Source organism: Camellia sinensis, chromosome 10 (assembly GCF_055761805.1).
Source record: "Camellia sinensis isolate YWXY chromosome 10, ASM5576180v1, whole genome shotgun sequence".
NCBI classification, from domain to species: domain Eukaryota; kingdom Viridiplantae; phylum Streptophyta; class Magnoliopsida; order Ericales; family Theaceae; genus Camellia; species Camellia sinensis.
The window spans coordinates 44100655-44121602 of NC_138970.1; the positions used below are offsets into that span (position 1 = coordinate 44100655).

Below are 20948 nucleotides of genomic sequence, written 5' to 3' on the forward strand. Positions count from 1 at the left end.
ACAAACATAGTTTTCAACCAAATGCCAAAATGGAATCTATAGTTAGTCCCATTGGCCTAAATCGTATGGTTCAATTTAGAGCTTACTGTCATTTTTTATAATGGTTCCAAAAAAAAAAATTTGTTACACGATTCAAACAAGCTTTGAATTCAAATAAGATTACAAAATAAAAGAAATGGATCACTAAAATGGAATTTATAGTTAGTCTCACTGATGTAAATAGTATCATCCAGTCTAGAATCAATTGTCATTTCTTATAATAATTTCAAGAAAGAGATTGTTAGATGATTCGGACTTGTGTTGAACTTTGAAAGACAAACGTAGTTTTCAACTAAATGCTAAAATGAAATTTATAGTTAGTACCATTCGTCTGAATAGTATGATCCAATCTATGAGACTAGTGATCACGTGCTAATCACTCAATTCGTGGGGAATTGGGAGAACGTGGCTATGGACTGACCAAAAAAATTTAAAAAAAATCTTTTTCATTTTAAATATTTAGTTTGTATTTTTAGTGGTTTAAACAATTTTTTTTAAATACACCTAATTTAAATAAATTTGTGAAACATCTCTCTCAAATTTTTGATAGTAGAAGAGATTCAATATATTTTTCTTATTAGTTAAGATCACTCAATAATATTATTAGAGAAATTCAGTTCGTCACAGAATTTCTCTTTGAAGAGCTAAAATTTCTCTGTGAAGGCAAATTTCGCTGTGTTGAAATTTCTCTATGTTGAAATCTCTCTGTAAAAATATCGAGGGATCTCAATTACTATGAAAATGTTGCATTTTTTTTTTAATCTTATAAATCTTAATAGCAGGGATTATAAACTAAAAATCCCATTTAAATATTACATTAAAAAAAATCATTTTGAAGCCTTTCAATTTTAAAAAAAAATAATAATAATTTAACATGTCCCAAACCAGTCATGTGGATACCAACCAAAAAAAAAAACAAAAAAAAACAAAACACCAAAAACACCGACACTACAAGAATAATACCACAGTTAGAGGTGTTTGGGCAACTTTAATTTTAGTCAAAAAGTTTTTTTTTTTAAAAAAAATCATTCATCTTGCCTGTTTTGAGTTTTTAGAAAACACTTTTTAAAAAATTCTACATTCTTATTTTCCGTATTTTTTTGTTTTTACTGAATTTTTTTAATATTTTAAATAATTTTTTTATTTTTTAGACACACCTAACATAAATATACCTAAAAAGTAAAAAAATTGTAAAAAAAATCTTTTAAAAATTCACTAAATACCAAAAATACAAAAAAAAATACAAGAATTCAGTACACTTTTTATATTTTTATGTATTTATTAATTTTTTAAAATATTTTTTTACAAAATTTTTACTTTCTAGATACATCTAACTAAGATGCATCTAAAAAATTAAAAAAAAATGTTTAAAATTTAAAAAATATTCACTAAAAACAAAAGAATACGAAAACCAAAAAATTCAGTTTTCAAAAAACTTAATCCAGAAAACTCAAACCAAACACGCTGATTAGAATTTAGGGAAATAACATCAATGTCACTGGGGTAAAAAAAAAAAAAAAAAAAAATATAGAATCATGAAAAAGTATAATATTTTAATTATTAAAATGTATAAATTTTAACACAAAATCGCATAACTTAAACACACAAATTCACATAAGTTAACCCCTAAAAATTTGAGAATTGACAATTTGACATAAGTTCTCACAAATATACATAAATTGCCTTATAAAATTGCATAACTTAAACACAAATTCACGTAAATTAACTTATAAAAATTTGAGAAATCACAACTTGATATAAGTTCTCACAAACATATGCAACTCACCTGACAAAATTGTATAACTTAAACACAAATTTACGTAAGTTAACCCATAAAAATTTAAAAAATTACAACTTTACATAAATTCTTACAAATACGTAAGTCACCTCACAAAATCGCATAACTTAAATACAAATTCATGTAAGTTAACTCAAAAAACTTATCGTAAGTTCTCACAAAAGTGTGTAACTTAAGTCACAAAAATACATAAATAAATGGTATACCGTATGACTTGCACACTCAAGATTTTCCAATATTATTATTAGAATTTTTCTTAAGGTCACTGATATTACAATTTTATAAGATAAAGAACATAGAATATTTTCATAATAGTTGGGATCTTTCAACATTTTCACAGAGAAAATTTGACATAGTGATTTCGCCCTGACACAAAAAAATTTCAATTTTCATAGAGAAATTTTCTTTGGTATAATTATAGAAAAATTTCATCGAGAGACCTTAACTAATAAAAAAATATATTGGATCTCTCCTACTATCGAAAGTTGGAGAGGGATATTGATAAAATGATCAAACACCAATAGTTGCATTTTTTTTTAATTCAAAAATAAAATAAAATGTAACAATGCAATGAGACTTCGAACTCTAAAGACTTACCAACATTTTTACACCTTACACCTTATACCTTACACTTACACCTTACACTTACACCTACACCTTTTGTAAAAAATTAAACCTTACACTTACACCTTTTTTGAGGTTGCACACCATGTACAACTCACTTACACCTTACACCTTACACTTACACCTTATACTTATACTTACACCTTACACTTACACTTTTTGTGTAAGTGGCACATGGTGTGCACTTGCACACTTAAGAAAACTCCTTTTTTATATTATAATGCAAATTTCCGTCAACGAGGGGGTGACTCTACATGGCAGTTGGTGACTGAATAGTTTCCTTTGTGGTTCACTTATTTTTGGTGAAATTTTCAATTTATAACCATTAAATGTGAATATAAATAAATTTTATTAACTTTAAAACTCATAATGATGTGATAGTCTTGGACTGTTAATTTTGTAATATAACTGTGAAATAAAAAAAAATAAGTCTCCATTCTACTTATGAAGTGGAAATGATCTTATTGTTTTCCAATGTACCCAAAAAAATGAAACATATTCTTGTACATTGAGCAATTATTCAGTATTATAAAAATACCATGTTTCCAATGTATCTGTGCAATAGATGTGTGCCCAAGCTTGGCCTCCAGGTCATCTAAGCCTATAAATAGTGCATCAAATGTAATGTTATACACCTCGCACTACAAAATAATATACTACAAGAAAGAATCTTGAGAGCACTAAGAAGCAAACCAAGCCATACTCTCTCCATCATTTCACCATCCAACCAGCCTTCGACAACCTTATTCAACTGCACTCCATAAAATTTCCAAACTTCTTGAAGTTTTGTGATCAAACGAGATACTTGGATGCTAAACTGAAAGAAAGAAGGCCACTTCATACCGAGGATTGAAGGTATGTTTATGTTTTTGTTTACTTCATTTCCTTGTTTTAAGGATTTCTTGCAACAATATTCCTTGATTCATAGCATGCCTTTTGAGTTCATGAACTGAATTTTTATATTTCATTTTTGCCAACTTGATATTATCAGTTATCATTAACTTCTTGATATAAATCTAGTATTGCGTTGTTGGAAGTACTCAAAAGATTTGAATTCTGTCCATTACTTGAATGGAATGTGTTGGCTACACATTTTGTACTAAGCCAGTGACAATTCGACGCGTGGCAAAGTGAGGGTAATATGGGGAGACCAGGTAAGTCTTCTATCCTGATCATACACGTGGCAATTAATATTGGTTGTTATAAGATCTGAGTAGTAGCGGATCAACAAAGAGACGTATAGTGACGTGGCTTCAACGGTTGCTCACATTCAAATTCGAATATAAGGGGGAAGCCTAACTGCAAGTGAAGGCGTAGTGGAGCTACTTATAAGGTAGCATGATCAGCGATTACGGAGGAGCAGTTCGACGGTTTGAAGTACAATTCGATGGTTATCTTCGGAAAGTATAAATAGCAGGAAGGACTTCAGAGAAAAAGGGGGAAAAAGAGCTAAAGAATTACTTTACATATTCCAGTGTTATTTCCTGTCCTTTATATTTCTCTACTTTAAGTTCCTGCGCTGCACTTCATTTGTAGGAGTAGTTTTCGAGTATATTGTCGCTGTAATTCTCTACGGAACTAAGATCATTGTAAGTTTTTTTATACTAATGAAATACTTCAGTTTATTTAACTGTTCTTATGCTCAAGTTTTCTGAAGTCCAATTACCAGTAAGCCACCAGTAAAAGTCCTCTTTATTGAGGCCGAAAGAACCATAACACAATCGTCTGAATAATTGTTTGGCAATTACAATTCTGTAAGGACTGATTGATCCTTGCTGGCACGCTCATAATTACGAAAGTAACCTTCGAAAGCCAAAAAGCCCAACAGAATGGAAATATTCCTTTCAAGATTAGTAGTTGTGAAATAACAATAACAACATATTTTTAAGGGAGACACTATGGTAGGCACATTTAACAACATATTTTTAAGAAAATAACATAACTTTATATTTTTTTGAGTTATAACTATAAAATATATATATATATATATATATATCATAACCAAACACAACATGGGATATAACTAAAGAATTCAAAAGTCATGATTAAAATAATGTCATAACTAAATAAGAAAATAACATAAGTAGGGATGCATATGATGCACCCCTTTGAAGGGTGTGTATGATAGAATTTCCCTATTTTTAATTCAAATTCTAAATCACTTAAGAAAAAAGGAAAATAGTATTTCAGCGTTGACTTTAGCAAAATAATCTCAATTTATTATAAAAAAAAAAAATTATAAATTTGGCGGACCTCCAGTCCAAAATCTGGACTAGAAGGGGTTGTCTGGGCCCGTGGGGTTCACCACGGGCCTCATTTCGATAATTCGAATTGTTCATTTTGTTGGACATTTAGTGTATTTCATCTACAAAAAAAATTATGTCGATCCAATAACCGTAACTTGTTCAATTTACCGTATTTTTTACTAAAAAAATAAACGACAACTGTGTTTTTAAACAATGAACCATACATATTTTTTATGACAAAACTAATAAATTGAACATGTTATAGTTATCAAATCAACCTAATTTTTTTATGAATGAAATACACGATGCACCCGACAAAAAAACGATTTAAATTATCAAAACAAGACTCATAGTAGGCCCCATGGGCCCAAACAGTCCCTTCCATTCTAGATTTTGAACCGGAGGAAATCCTCCTATAAATTTATCCTTTAATATTGAAAAATTTTCTACTAATATGCAAATACTTTTTTCAAATTTCATTGAAATGATATTTTCCTTAGAAAAATGATAAGATTTAAATTTACTTATTAATTGAAGAAGGTTAAAATGAACTGAAAATACTTCACATCTGGATGCCAAGCTCCATTAGGGAACATGAAACTAAATAAAAAGGAGACAAAATCATTTCCACGAGCAACTTTTTCCACATCATAAAAAGGTAAGAAAAAAAACTAAAACGCCTCTTTCCAAACGACACCACAGTGAGATTCAGTTCCCACAATTGACGCACAAAAGGGACAAACAGTCATCCTTGGTAGGTCAATAAATCCAGTCTTCTGTTAAGCCATCCATGACACTAATTTAGAACTATTATTACATACATCACAAAACAATTCATAATTATATTACCTTTATTACTTATAAAATTAAACCATATTCTTAAATCCAATCTCATAGAAACAAATAGAAAGGTGTTTCACTGTATAACTTAATCTCCATTCTTTGGTTTCCGATATGGCAACTATTTCTTATAGCCAATCCCCTGTACATGTCTCAAAAGACACATAGCACTTGTACTTGTCACTAATTGACAACAACTGAAAGCACATAACAGCCACTCAGGATATTAGATGTACTCAATATTTTGTTAAGTAATACTAGAGATTTCAAAAGTTTTATCAAATTTTCTACCAAATATCTCACATGAGTATGAGACTCACACCATGTGGGTCTCATGTGAGGCCCACACCTATGTGAGACATTTGATAGAAAATTTAATAAAACTTTTGGAGTCTACATTTTTCTATTTTGTTTGGCAACTCTATAACATTATTTAAAAACTACCTCAAAGAAATAAAAGCACGTAAAAATTATTTGAACTACCTGGGCAGATTTCAGAACCTCTCCAAACGGCCTCATCATGCAGTTTGTGCTGGGCATGTTTAGGGAGTGCTTCGAACTCTGCCTCAATCTGATGAGGTTTCGGAATTCCTTTACCATTTCTTTCAATCCTACAAAAAAACACCAACAAAACAAAACAAAACACATATTATATAATAAGCTTTTTTAGTAGTCTCTGTTTCGATCACATTATCTAAACAGATCAAATCAAACGTACTTTGAGAGAAGCAACGAGAGTTCATTGCGATGAGTAGAGAGTGTTCCATCAATATGATCACAAAGGCTGTGAACTCTAGTCAGAACATGAGATGCCATGTCTTCATCTCTACGAAACTCAGGGGATTCTAATCGTACCCTATTCAACGTTAAAATAAAAATAAAAATAAAAATAAAAGATATATATTGCCAACAGTCCCATGAAAATAGGGAAAAACAGAGTACTCTAGTCAGAACATGAGATGCCATGTCTTCATCTCTACGAAACTCAGGGGACTGTAATCGTGCCCTATTCAACGTTAAAAAAAAGAAAAAAAAAAAGAAAAAAAGAAGAAGATATATATTGCCAACAGTCCCATGAAAATAGGGAAAAACAGAGTTTTTAAAAACTATTGCCAACAGCCCCATCAAGGTTGATAGTGTCTATGTATGTTGTTTTTAACCCCAAGTTGTAAAACCAATCATAATAGGGGGGAAATGCAATAGGAAAATGTGGTCCATGTATTTTTCGGTTAAGTAATGATAGCATATAAGTTAAAACCAAAGAAAAAATTTAGCAGTAGGAAAAAATTGTCATTATTTTAAGCTTAAGAGTTGTTACTTAAAATTTTGCAATTTCAAAACAGATCGTCAATCACTCAAAAATTGATTGTTCCTTGCCAATTCAGATAATGCTCACAGAAATTAATACCACTCAATCAAAGGGAGACTTACGTGTAAATCCTAATAAGCGGATTTATGATCCAATAGGTCCCGTAAGAATTTTTTTTTTTGATCAACAACAAAAGCTTTATTGATAAAACAAAAAAAGGAAGAGAGGATGAGGCATCCTCTAACAACAAGATAATGAAAATACAAACACACAAAAAAAAAAAAAAAAAAAAACCCCTAACCAACTAAAAACATGCAAAAGCTTACATAGCACACACCACCAACCAATCTCTAGCTAACAAAAAAAGTGGAACTCCCTTAAATAAAGAGTTCCCCGACGTCCAAAAAGAAGATAAGTGACAAACATGATCTCACAAACAACCCACCTTCCGGAACTTATCTTCAAACAACCTTTGATTTCGTTCCATCCATAGAACCCAAAAAGTTGCAAAGACGGCACAAGTCCATAGAATTTTGGCTCTCTTCGATCATCCAAATGTGTGAAAATCAACTAAGAACATATGCACACTCCTTTTTGGGGTCACCCACATAATATTACCAAAACAAAACAATTTATGCCATAAATTCAAAGCTATTGGACAATGCAAGAATAAATGATCCACGGATTCCCCGCTCTTACAACACAGAATGCACCACTGAGGATTTAGAAAACGATTGGGTCTCCTTTTTTGCAATGTATCATTTGTCAAAATTCCTCCATGAACCAAGACCCACATGAACACCTTTACCTTTAAGGGAGCACAAGCCTTCAAACTTTTTTGCAAAAAGGAAACTGAGGAACTTGAGGATTATCGATTATGTAATCAAAAAAAGACTTACAAGAAAATATTCCGGACGAATGAAGTGTCCAAACCCTCTTGTCCTCCAAAAGAGGAAATAAAAAATAGGTCCTGTAAGAATTAATGACGCTTTTCATCAAACACTATTAAAAAATGTCACTAATTGTTCATTTTCAACAACAGTTTGAAAATTTTATCACAAAAAATGTCACTAATTATTAGTTTTAGCGATAGTTTAAAAAAAATCGTCACAAAAAAAAATGTCATTAATTTTCAACCTTTAGCGGCAGTTTGAAAAATTCGTCATAGAAAAACGTCACTAATTGTAAGTTTTAATGACAATTTATAAAAATTATGACAAAAAGAAAGTCACTAAATGTCAATTTTTTAGCGACATGCAAAAAATCGTTATAAAAAATTATTTTTAGTAACGATTTTACTAAGACTTATTTTTAATAGGACTTGATGGAAATTAAGTCTAACTATTGGGACCTATTGGTAGTTTATCCCAATCAAATCTGTAATAACATTGCATCAATACACGACTACAAAATCATAGATAGAACGGATTTTAAGTGTGATGTATGTTATTTAATCAAGGATTTTTATTTTGTCAAAGCGTGATATTTGAGAGTATGGTTGTTAATGGTTATTTTCTATCACACTTTTTGACCATCATTAAAAGAAAATTCCATCACTTGTTTCGACCATGATAATAAACATTTAAATAACGGATTTTAAGTATGATCAATAACCAATAAAACTTAAGATTGAATTTAAATAGCCATGATTAATAATGAGATAAGATCACAATTATCACTGCTGGAAAATTCACTTTTAGCGGCGTTTAAAAAACGCCGCTAAAAGTACTAAAAACGTCGCCAATTCTTTTTATGACGTTTAGTACCAAACGCCGATGACGCGGCCGTCGCTATAACTTTATGACGTTTGAAAAACGTCGTTATATTAGTATAAGCGGCGTTTTTAAAACGCCGCCAAATGTCTTACCTAGCTGTACTATGACGTCACTATGACATTTAGCGACGTTTTTGAAAACGCCGTCATAGACATTTATACATTTTTAAAATCTAGCCATTGAGGTGGGATATAGTGACGTTTTTTAAACGCCGCCATAGTCTTTTTTTTAATTTTTTAATTTTTTTAATTTTGTTAATTTTACATGGTTGAACAAAAAAAAATACCTGTCAAACTAATAATTGATGTTTATTAAAATAATAAATAAACTAAGCTTGAAAACAAGATTAAAAATAAAAAACAATACATTGCATACCTAAGAATAGCAACAATTTAGACTTTAAATACATCAATTAAAATCAAAATGGTCAAGAAGTGTAATTTGCCCAAAAAAATTAAAAAGGAATAAAAAGCACACTAATATGGCTTATAATATTAAAAACATCGGAAATTAGATAATCATTTAGCTCTTCACTTGCATCATTCAGCAAAACATCAGCTATATCTTTTGCAACTTCTGATCTGCCTCTGTTCTTCCTTTTCGCTTTGATGATTTTATGTACTAATTCAACCATTTTCTTCTTTGCCTGAAACAACCCATCAAAATATTTTCCATCAAAACAAATGGGGCAAAGTTTACTCGAGACAGAACAAATGGGAAACTCTAAATGTATATGGCATACAATTATTATTATTTTTTTAATATTTAGGACATACTAAAGTGAACTGGGATTAAAATTTACACCTACCACTCTCTTGGCAGAGGCAAAGTTAATAGGTGATTGTGTTTGACATGTGGTGAATGCCTCATTAAGTTTCTATGAAAAGTAGCATGGTTCATCCTTTTAGTATCAACAACAATTTGTCGCAATGAATCATTCTTTATGGATGCAGAAACAAATAGAGATGTTGGTTGTTTGGTTGCTTTCAAATACTACTGAAGTCTGAAATCAATGTTATCTCAATAGCAGATCCTAGTTCAGTTAGCCATCATCTGCTTGATCTCAGTTATTATTTATCCAATTTATTAATTCAAGAGAAAATTGCAAACCTGTTGCATAATTTGTGGAAACTCAGAGCAGAGAGTTTTTCTTCCATGATCATCAAATATCTTCTCCAAAGTAATGTCTTGAAGGGCGACCAAGGTTGTCTCAAGCATGTCAAGACCAGCCTGGTTAGCAAAGGTGAAAACTGGCAATGCCTGCATGTACAGTTAATTGTAAAGATAATGAGCTTGTAGAAGCAGCGTAATTAAAAGCTATCTAATTTTTGTATTTTAGGGGTCTAAACTAACTGGGATTTTTAACTGTGACATATCACCCTCTATTCTGTATTAACTGAGTGTTTTTTTGACAATCAACACAAGGGGAATAGGGGAAGCAAAGCTGCACTCGTGGCAGTAAGACTTAAACCCAAACATTACACCTACTAAGGGAGTGCCTCATCCATTAGGCCAACCCCTTCGTCCTTAGCTTAACTGGTTATTTACACTCTGGCAAAATACAAATCTTTCAGCTTTTTGGAAGTCCAATTACCTTTTAAATTTGAAGCTGTGAATAATAAACAATTAAAAATAATAGCATAGGAAGACAATTCAAGACCCATGTCACAGAGAGAGAGAGAGACAGAGCTGAAAATTTTAAGGCACATACCTTTAAAGAGCAGCACATAATAGCATTTGGGTGATGCCAAAGGGTTTTGAGGGTGGTTTCACTTCCTTCACTGCCAGACTTGAGAAGCTCTACTCCCAAATAACACCTGTCAAGAAAGAAAGAACACACCATGGACCAGTGAGAGCAAAAAAATTTATTTTAAGCCCCCAAAAAGACCAATTGCTACACTTCGGGACAACGGAATTCAAAAACTAGATTTTTAAAACTCCTCTTGATTTGACCTATTAAATAGAGTATGCAAAGTTCAGAAATTTTGTGTTCATTAGCATCCATCTACGAACACACTATTACAATCTAATCCAATAATGCCACAAGGAAGATATAAAACTTCAAACATCAAAGTCATGCTCCACTGTACCTTCAAATGCAAATTCAAATGCTATTGTCATCACAGATCTTGTACCGCCACCTTTAGAAGTATAATCATTAGATGCTTTATTTCCAGCCGGTCCAATCTCGAGAGCAGAAGCAAGGTCAAGGGTAAGATTTGGACTGGAAGCTTCCTACAAAATGTCCCAGTTCATCAAATAAATGGAAGTCCAAAGAAGAGTTTAAAGTAGAGAAAAAAGAGAAAGAATGATAGCCGAATACAGCAACTATAACGTAATTCTAGATGCTGACCTTGCCAGAATCGAGAGGAATGATGCGAAAACCAGAAGGCAAAAGAGGTGCATCATCAGCAAAAGAGGCATCAATAGGAGCAAATATAAATTCAGCACAGGTGCCAACAGCATTCTCATCCATTCCGCTCCATAGCTGTTAGGAAAGTATAAACAACGACATTAAGCAAGAAGGTTGGGGCCATAAAAAGTAATGGATAAAAAAAAGAACGAGGACTTTGTAAAAATGAACTAGTAGTAACATTTAAAAATATCCCCATTACAAAAAAAAATTCTGTGAAGATATGAACCAAAACTTTAGGCTTGTTGGGGGGAACATGCCCACAGACCGTGATAATTCATGCATTAAATATATGACAAAAGATACGAAGAACCAAAACTTTAGGCTTGTTAGGGCAACATGCCTACAGACCGTGATAATTCAAGCATTAAATATATGACAAAGATATGAAGAACCAAAACTTACTTGCAAGAGAAACATGTCTCTAGGCATTATTGCATCTTCAGGACAATGTCCAACACCTTCCAGCTTAATGACCTCCAATAACTAATATCCATGAAATGAAATGTACAATCTATGTCAAAATTCCAAGTAAATATTCAAAATTTTGGAATAGATAATGAAGAAATCAAGATGAAATTACTTGCCTCTTCATGCTCAATAGTATGAGCCAGTGGCAGAATAACTTGACCTGAAAAGCTTCCAACTCTAGACCCTGGTAAGCTACAGGGACCAACTTTAACAGCTGCAGCTGAGTAAGCATTGATACTATTGTCTGCCCATTCTGACCTGTGCTCCCGCAGGAATCTAAGTAGTATTGCAGGGGGCACATTCTGAAATATAGGAAAAGTGTACAGCAAGATCAGATAAAGAAATGTTAAGCTCGAAATGAGAACATGAATACAGAGAACTAGTAGAAAAGGATTGGGCAAGACTTGCGTTAATAGACCTATATACAACAATTATCTTAATTTACTTCACTTGCTAATATGTGAAATTTCATAACAATTGCTCTCCAGAACAAAGTGGAAAGCATTTGTTATCTTGGGATGCTTAATTTAACAATCTATTAATGGGCAAATTAATTATAGAACGAGCACTCTACATTTTTTTTAGAACAGCACATTTAGAACATCCACAGCTCGGCAATCGCAATACCACGAAGGCCGATCCTTAAGGATTTCTGCAACCTGGAAGTAGTGAAGCATAACCCATAAATGCTTCACATAAACTCCACAACTACTACAAAAAAGAAGAAAGAAAGGGGAGACTATCGTACCCTTGTAGGCTCTAAACCCACCAGGCCGCAAGCACGTGCTGCCACACCAGTGCAACCATGAGAAATAGCAACGATTCCAATGGAATCCAGACCAGGCTAAGCATAAAAGAAAGCAGTTAGTTCAGAAAGAGACCGATCATCAACTCGGTTTTTAACATAACAAATGAAACAAATACTATAATTAATCGGATCATGTCCCGCATGTATCATAACATTCAGTAAACTTTTATAATTCATTAGTTTAACAGCCGCATAAATTATGTCACCATAAGCACAGCACAACACAGTTTGATAAGAAGCAATACATCGACACTGACACTACATAGCCACTCATACGTAATAGCATAGCTTGCTACAAAAAGCTTAACAAGCCATCTGTCATCGCATGAACAAAAGAAAAAACTAGCAAAATAAATTTCAAGCCCACTAAAAGAAAAGATCACACATTTCTGAAGTGTACCAGCAGGTTCTACAGACATCTACTGCAATTAAATAGACAACACCTTTTGAACACTAGTTACCTCACTTAAGGTCTTAACAGATATATTTATTTACATACATCAAAGATCAAAGATTGGCTTTTGAACACTAGTTACCTCAATTAAATAGACAACACCTTTTGAACACTAGTTACCTCACTTAAGGTCTTAACAGATATATTTATTTACATGACAATGCAGGGATGATTGGCTTGAAACATCAAAGATCCCCCAATCCTTTGTTTCACAAATGACTTGTAATGAGCTTCAATGGAAATAATGTGCAGCAATGCCCATCTAAATGTGCATTAACTTACATGCATTAAATTACCTGCGTTTATATTGTTTATTTGATTTTCACCGGCAATTATTTAACTGCTAATCAGACACCGCTGTCAGTTGTACTTCTGAAAATTTCAGTCTTTCTCCTGAATTCTCATCTGATAAAAAATGGTGACAATTTCAGTCATAGATACTATCATATAGTGTTACCAACTCTTCTATAACATAAAGCATAATATTAACAACAAAGCCAAGAATATTAAATGTGTAGAAGCATAATCTATTATAATTAACTTCAAATGGAAAGAATATTATTTCGCATCTATAATTTGCGATGTAGAAGTGAGTACTGTAAAATCCATATATTTTTTCTATCACACATGGCCTCTATGCTGGAGGCAGAGTTGTCAAACCTGACAGTTGGCATTACAATAGATAAATAGAAAGAAATTTGCTTATAGAAATTTTTATTGAAGGATTCATAGTAGAAGACCTTGAGAAATTTTTATTGAAGGATTCTGTTGAAAAATGTTTTGTACTTGGAAAAACAATTTAAACAAATCAGTCATTTCTAAGGCTTTGAAACAGCAGAAAAAGGCAGAAAAATAACTTATATCTAGTCATTAACTAGAAATAAGCCATCAACCAATTCATTGTATTCCTGAGCATATACTTCTGAAGCCATGAACTCTGGTGTCCCTAATTAACCTCAAAAAATAGATAAAAACTAACTCAATGATTTCCCTTAATTATGTCAATCAACCAATCACTCACACAGAAAGTTACATATCATCACAAAGTCATGTTACAACAGATACGTACTGTTTCATGGTACGTACACTATGAGTTTGTGGTAGTGAATACGAGATTATGTCGAATTAACAATAAAGTTCGAATTAGAAGTAATGAAAGCACTTTTAAAACAAAATAAAAAATTTTCAATCATATAGCCACTATTGTATTGGGTCCATTCAACATTGGAAATGCAACAAATTTTCAATTCATAAACCAATAACAATCTGTAGCAATTTTCCAGTATTGATCACAGGGTTCAGAATTTCACCAATATAACGATAAACAACAATTCCATTTCTACCCATCAAATCCTAGACCGTAAAAGGAAAATAGAAACTAAGCTCTAGCTTTGCCAATGGCTGACTGATTGCAAGCATGAACAATCTCTTGTGGTATATATATACAGAGTAATGTTACAGTGACCTACTAAATTTTGAATACCATATATGGTATGTCCATCAAATTACTACCTTGTTGACCCATCATGGGTACCCAAATTTACCCCAAAAACTATCCAAAAAATGAAATGTGTGGACCAGATTTATTCTTAGCCTGACCCATACCACACTAAGTTTGAATTGACACCATACACTTCATTTCTAAGTAGTAAGTACTGACCCAAATTTGGTCCTCATAGCATAATTGATGATTTTTTGAGAGGTTATCTCTATCAGCAAGTAATATATATATACACATATTAGCTAAAAAAAGAAAGGTGCCAAACTACTTTATCAAGGGTGATCATTAATTTTGTACTTTACACCCAAAAAGTGATTATTTTCCTCATAGCAAGGATGAATTATCACTTAGAATTTCACACAAGGTTATAACTTATAATAGACCATAATGCTGGAACAATAGTCACATTTTGGATTTATTCCAATTCAGATTAATAGTCCTTTCCATCAACATAATATACCTTATAGTGATACATATTATCACCTAAGAATAGCATATAGCATTATACATATAAAAATTTCACTGGAAGTACCAGTCAAAATGCACAGGTTTGGAGTTCATGTGCATGTGCCTATGAATTGTACAACATTCGTGCGCCGAATTTTCCTGCAAGAACCAAAATAAGTTGTAAAAAAAGAAGAACAGGCAGAATTTTCTTAATGTCAGCTTCTTCCAACCAGAACAATCTCCATGAAAGTACGAACAATCCAATTTTAGCTGTACAAACCCAAAACTTCAAATCTATCTCAGGTTGTCTAGAAAATCACCACATTTCAATCCAGATTGAAGGCATGCCAAAAAACAGTAAGCAGCCTCTTCAGCTGGACCCAGATGAACTTTATACATAATTGATTACATAATTGAATACCCCTGCAACAAAGAAGCCAAAAAAATTTGAAAAAATTGACCTGGACAATGAAGAATCCAGCGAAGTGACTGCCTCTATGCAATCCTCAGGAAGATATACTGGAAAAATTTTACTACATTCTGGCACAACCTCTAGAAGCATAAAAGAGCACTCCTTTCACTATCAATTTTAGAAAAGGATGAACTAACTCATGCTAGATAAAAATAAAAATAAATAGTGCCTGCCACACCTACAAGGGTTTAATCTAACAGACCTCATAATGAACACTTCCTGGGCAAACTCTCTCAGCATATCTTTATTCACAAGATCAGGCTTGAGGACTTTGATAGCCACCTCCTGACTGCAGTATGTGCCTTTATACCTGAAAAAGACAAATGATACGATATACTGACAGCTCAAACACAATCAGAAATAGGTTGAGAGTGACAAAACTCACAGATCACCAAACTCACAAGATCAGGCTTGAGGACTTATTTTTTTTAAATGCAAATTTAATTAAATATAAAAAATAAATCATATTAAAATAATTTAAATTCAAACTCTGATTACTATGTTCATTTTCTTTTGATTAGTTTTAATTCAAATAATTTTATATTAGACAATTGGCATGTTCAACAAATTCTAAAATTACTATGTCCCTTTCACTCCTCCATAATTATGTGAATCATAATCACCATAATTCTCCAGATTTCAGAAATTCAAGTAAAATGTAGAGGGGGAAAAAAAAATCACAACCACCAAAAAGAAAATCAAGTGATTGCTTTGATCAAAACGAAATCACACACATATTTTATACATCATATAATTCATAAATAGACAAATTAAATTGTATGTATATATGCAGATCTAAAAAGCAAAGAAAGAAAAAATCAAATAGAGACAAACTGAAGTGAATCATCGATCATCACCTAATAGTGATTTGAACAGAACAATAAGTAAAACTAGAAACGAAGAAGAAAATGATTTAAGCAAAAAGTGAAAACAGAGCACAGAAGAAGAGATTCACGGAGCTGAAGAAACATCTAAGAAAGAAACATCTAAGAAGACGAAGATTTCCGAACAGAGCACAGAAGAAACATCTAACCTCTGATCGAAGAAGACGAAGATCACGGATCTGAAGAAGAGTTCCAAATCACGGTGCTCAAAATCGAACTTCGAAATCGCAATCGCTCTGTGCTCAAGAAGAAGAATCACCGAGTTGAAGAAGAATCACCGAATTGAGAGAGAGAACTTCATATTGATTCGATCCTCTGAGAGAAAGAGAGAGATGAGGAAGAGATTCGAATATGTAGACGGCGGTGCTCAAAATAGGGTTTGAAGATAAAGGTTTGGAGAGACAGGATAGGGCTTGAGGAGAGACGGATTTGGAGGCGCTTTTCAAACGTCTTCTGATCACAAAACGGCACCGTTTTAATTAATAACAATTGTGACGTTTAAAAAACGTCGTTAATTTTAAAAAAAAAGTGACGTTTAATAAAACGCCATTAATTAAACGCCGTTAAATCTCCAAATTCCTGTAGTGTATATGTATTTCTCATCGCGGTTAGTTCGTGTCAAGAAAAAATGGTTCGACCACAAAATGTGAGTATCAATCACAGCATATAAATCATGATTAAAATTTGAATAGAACTAATATCTAGTGGCTATTGGATATTAATGTGTTTTGTTTTGGTTCCATTGAATTTAGAACTAGAAAACAGAAACTGATAGAAATTGAAACCAAAGTTTAAAATAGGGGACTGAATCCTTAGTGCCCCTCATTATGGGTAGTTGAACTGCTTTTCTATTGCTACATGCTAGATGTTATCGTAATTGAGAAATCTTGAATCTCTGAAATTCTCTCTTTGAAATAGAGCAACAAAGTTTTTAGGCCAAGCCACATCTCACTATAGAGTGGTGAAACAACAAAAGCAAAATCACAGCAAAATAGGAAACACATATCAAGCTAGATTAATATTTGCTCATCCTTTTTAGAGTCAAATTGTTTCCAAACACTATTCTTGGATAAATTTCTGTTTAGGTTGCTCTGTTTCAAAAAAATTAATTTGTCAAACCTATAAAATTAATTGGTATTTTGATGGATCAACTGCACGCATGCCAATGAATCAAAATGTTTGGGTTTACGGATCAACCTAAAATTTGCCTACATTAATAAAAGAAAAATAAACAGGATTGTAATTTATCCAACTAATAGGAATAATCAAAACTTACATCCAACTTCAAATAGAAACCAAGAAATTTATAGGCACATTCAAACTAAAGTAACAAATTCAGCAAAATAAACACAAAAAGAACTTGCAAACTCATTGAATGCAGGGGAAACATCAATGATGTCCCATAAAATGCAGAGGAAACATCAATGATGTCCTCATAAAAATTGTCGGGAGAAAGAACACCATCTCCATCATGTTGCTAAAATGGGAGAGAAGAGCAACAATAATGTTCTTCTGCAATGTTCTGAATTCCCATGTTTCGTATTATCACTAGATTTCCTTAATCTGAATCCTTTTTATTCTAAACTTCAACTAGACATAACAAATAGCATTTTCACACACTCCAAGAAACTAAACCTTAGCAATGAAAATATTTTTGTGAGAGCTTTAAGCAATGAAAATATTTTTACAAAATATTTTTTAATCAAAACAATAATTTTTATATTTTTACAAGACTTGTGATTTTCATACACAAAATGCAACGACAATCAATAGTTCTTGGTTAGAATAGCAAAAAAGTTTCTAACTTACCCAATCTATCTGGGAGCTCACATTATAACCTCCACTATTAATAAAAGCCACACTAGCATCCTCCCACCATGGCACTAGGCAATGTAGAAGACCCAGAGATGCACTAAGTAATTGAGAGGGTAATTTATATGAAAATTGGGCCGAGCTGGCTAATGGGCCGTTATGGGTCACAGTACTAAGAGCTGAGTAAAAGGGCCGTAAAGTTACTCCGATCCGAGAGAGGTATAAAAGTTACTCCGGCCCGAGAAAGATGTAAAGTTACTCCGGTCCGGAAGCGGCTTGGAGTTAGGCCGGTTTGAAGACGCTTTGAAGTTAGACCGGTCTCAGAGTTAGCCCGGTCATGACGTATTGTGGTTAGACTGGTCAGAACCTTGCTACTCGGTAGCTCGGTCTAACCACACCATTCTTTGTACATGAGGAACTGAGATAAGGAGTAGTGAAAATGAGAACCGAACTAAAGATGGTTCGGCCTACTCTACGGCTCAGCATAGCCATGATTACCTTGGTCCTGTTAGAACTCGACCATGGTAAAACCATCTCACTTGGTTTAAGCAGTGAGGGGGGTGTTGAAGGATAAACATTATCCTTCAGGAGTAAGAATCCTAGGAGGACTCTACATGGAGGAGTAAGAGTCCTACTTGGATTGTGCTTCACGAAACCTATAAAAGCTCACAAACATCACCTATGGAGAGGTAACACACAACTTTGGTTCTTTGACATACAGAGCTTTTTGCCTACTTGTCTATTTTGCTGACTTAAGCATCGGAGGGGCTTCCGACACACACCCGCCGGCTAGCTCATGTTTGTGTTTTCAGGGAGTAAAGCGACGTCGTACGGAGGAGCACAGACTTAATCAACAGGATTATATGAGAAGGTTTATTTCTTTCCCGTACAATTGGCGCCGTCTGTGGGAAAAACAGACAGGACAAAACCTCTTGATCAAGCTTTACCTCTTTAGGAAAAATGGCGCACAATGAAGATTTACCACAGTCCGCCATCGACAGGCAAACACCAGATGGGGGTGCAAGGCGCGAAGGACTACCTTCTATCCCTCTTATGGCGGACTTGGAACCCCAACGACATAACTCCAGGAGAGATACTAGGGGGAGGCGAACTAACAACCCTCGTCACTCTCATTCACAAAGTCCTGACAGGCAAAGGCGGAGGATTGATCCTCAAGTTCTGGAGGATCGCGTGAAGGAGCAAGACGAATTAATAAGGAAGATGGCGGCGGACATGGTGGCCTTGAAGCGCCAGATGAAGGGAAAAGGAGTGGTGACAGGAGAGGGGCGCAAAAACAAGACGCCCCCTCGCCACTCAGAAGACCATGGAAGGCATTCCACACCATCACAAGCAGAGAGTAGAAGCCTCAGGACAGGCGATACTCAATCTAGAACCTCCAGAACTCGTTACTCCAGGTCTGAGAGAACGAGATCATTGAGGTCTTACACAAAGAGAAGTACCTACCGACCCTCACACTCGCGCCAAACATTATCCAAACAGACGGAGTTGCCCAGATCATCCGATTTACGGATCATGCTGGAAGAAAAGGCACGATGGAATGAGGACACCAGGGCGCGCGACCCTCGCAGAGTTTCTGCCCTTCAACGATTGGTTCCTCATGGAAGCGTCGAGGTTGGAATGCCATTACCACGCCCTGCCTACGAACCGACGGACAAAGCATTAGCTAGGCTACAGACCTCGCCGTTCGTTCCGGCAATTGAAAACGCTCCCCTACCTACAGGCTTCCTTCAGCCCAAATTCACTACGTACGAGGGGAAAACGGACCCCTACATTCACCTAAGCCACTTCCGCCAGGTTATGGCGGTATATCGACGAAACGAGGCTCTAATGTGCATCATCTTCCCGTCAAGCCTTGGCGATCTAGGGTTGACTTGGTTTGAAAAACTTCCAGAAGGCAGCATAGCCTCCTAGGCGCAATTGGCGGAGGCGTTTGTCACAAGGTTCAGAACAAACACCAAAACCCCGGTGGAGATTGACTAATTACTCACCATCGACATGGGTGAAAAAGAGACGCTAAGATCCTACAATAGTTGATACTGGGAGACATTCAACCAGATTGGGGACTGCCCCACCAATCTCGCCATTGCACAATACAAAAGAGGCCTACCAGTTGGGAATAGACTAAGGGACTCAATCACCATGACGCCGCCCCTCACCATGGAAGCCCTGATGGAAAGAGTGCATCAGCATATCAAGGGTGGAGGAAGATGGCGCACGTGCCAAAGCAAAATCTGGCGCGACCACAGCACCAGAAAAGAAGACCTCAGCAAAGGTCAACGCGGTAGATCGTCCGAACAGAAATGGACGTGGCAGACGAGACAACGGAGAGGACCAGGATAAAAGATGGTTGAGGGTCTGCACGGCCATAACCACGGTATTCAAGAAACCGATCTACCGAATTCTAAGTGAAATAAGAGATGAGCCTTTCGTCAGATGGCCAGCCAAACTAGGGGAAGCGTAGAAGGACTATGACGAAAGATCACGGTGCACCTTCCACAAAGAAAAGGGGCACCGCACTGAAAATTGCACGCCATTGAGACAGCACCTGGAGGAGTTGGTGGCAGTAGGACACTTGGATAAATACATTGAAGGAGGGACGCAACCAGCCCCCCAGGACCATAATAACCCCAACGGGATGCCAGTCGATGCCCCACCTCAAGGCATTATCAATGTGATACATGGAGTCTTTGAACCTGAGCGTGTATGCGAGCTCAGGGGATCAATCAAAAAGGCTGAACACTTAAGAGAGGTGCTAAGTGCCCAACCTGCCATCAAGAAGGGGAAGACAGAGGCCACAAACGTCATGTCTTTTTCGGATAAAGACTTGGAACGGATATATTGCCCTCACAATGATGCCCTGGTCGTCACTCTCCGAGTCAAGGATTTTGACGTCAAGCGGATTCTGATTGACCAGGGTAGTTCATGTGAAATCATGTACTACGAAACATTTAAACAATTGAAGCTGCAAGACAAAGACTTGGCGCCTGCCGTATCTCCCCTAATTGGATTCAACTCCATGCCAGAATGGCCCATC

The 20948-nt window shown here is 34.8% G+C and overlaps 2 protein-coding genes across 2 annotated transcripts; both read right to left on the reverse strand.

Annotated features, from left to right (window-relative positions):
• Nucleotides 1–8977: 8977 nt before the first annotated feature.
• On the reverse strand, nt 8978–10489 carry LOC145801611 (homeobox-leucine zipper protein ATHB-15-like). The gene is made up of 3 exons (XM_082893361.1): nt 10343–10489; nt 9742–9891; nt 8978–9277 (listed from the first exon to the last, which is right to left on the reverse strand). Exons 1-3 carry the CDS (start codon nt 10472–10474, stop codon nt 9086–9088), a joined length of 474 nt encoding a protein of 157 aa, XP_082749487.1. The 5' UTR covers nt 10475–10489; the 3' UTR covers nt 8978–9085.
• A 203-nt stretch (nt 10490–10692) lies between these two features.
• Nucleotides 10693–16359, reverse strand: LOC145800329 (homeobox-leucine zipper protein ATHB-15-like). Its single transcript, XM_082889988.1, has 8 exons — nt 16231–16359; nt 15400–15507; nt 12264–12359; nt 12090–12174; nt 11632–11817; nt 11450–11530; nt 10985–11119; nt 10693–10866 (listed from the first exon to the last, which is right to left on the reverse strand). The coding sequence occupies exons 4-8, from the start codon at nt 12108–12110 to the stop codon at nt 10693–10695; spliced, it is 597 nt and encodes a 198-aa protein (XP_082746114.1). The 5' UTR covers nt 12111–12174; nt 12264–12359; nt 15400–15507; nt 16231–16359.
• Between the last annotated feature and the right edge of the window lie 4589 nt (nt 16360–20948).

Excerpts from the sequence above, each read along its gene's own strand:
- LOC145801611 (XM_082893361.1), bottom strand. The coding sequence starts at position 10,474 with ATGGTGTGTTCTTTCTTTCTTGACAGGTGTTATTTGGGAGTAGAGCTT. Across the intron at positions 9,892-10,342 it reads TTATGTGCTGCTCTTTAAAG|GCATTGCCAGTTTTCACCTT; the intron begins GTATGTGCCTTA and ends CTGTACATGCAG. Across the intron at positions 9,278-9,741 it reads TTCCACAAATTATGCAACAG|GCAAAGAAGAAAATGGTTGA; the intron begins GTTTGCAATTTT and ends GGGTTGTTTCAG.
- LOC145800329 (XM_082889988.1), bottom strand. The coding sequence starts at position 12,110 with ATGTGCTGTTCTAAAAAAAAT. Across the intron at positions 11,531-11,631 it reads ATACTATTGAGCATGAAGAG|TTATTGGAGGTCATTAAGCT; the intron begins GCAAGTAATTTC and ends CATGGATATTAG. Across the intron at positions 11,120-11,449 it reads GAGACATGTTTCTCTTGCAA|CTATGGAGCGGAATGGATGA; the intron begins GTAAGTTTTGGT and ends CTTTCCTAACAG.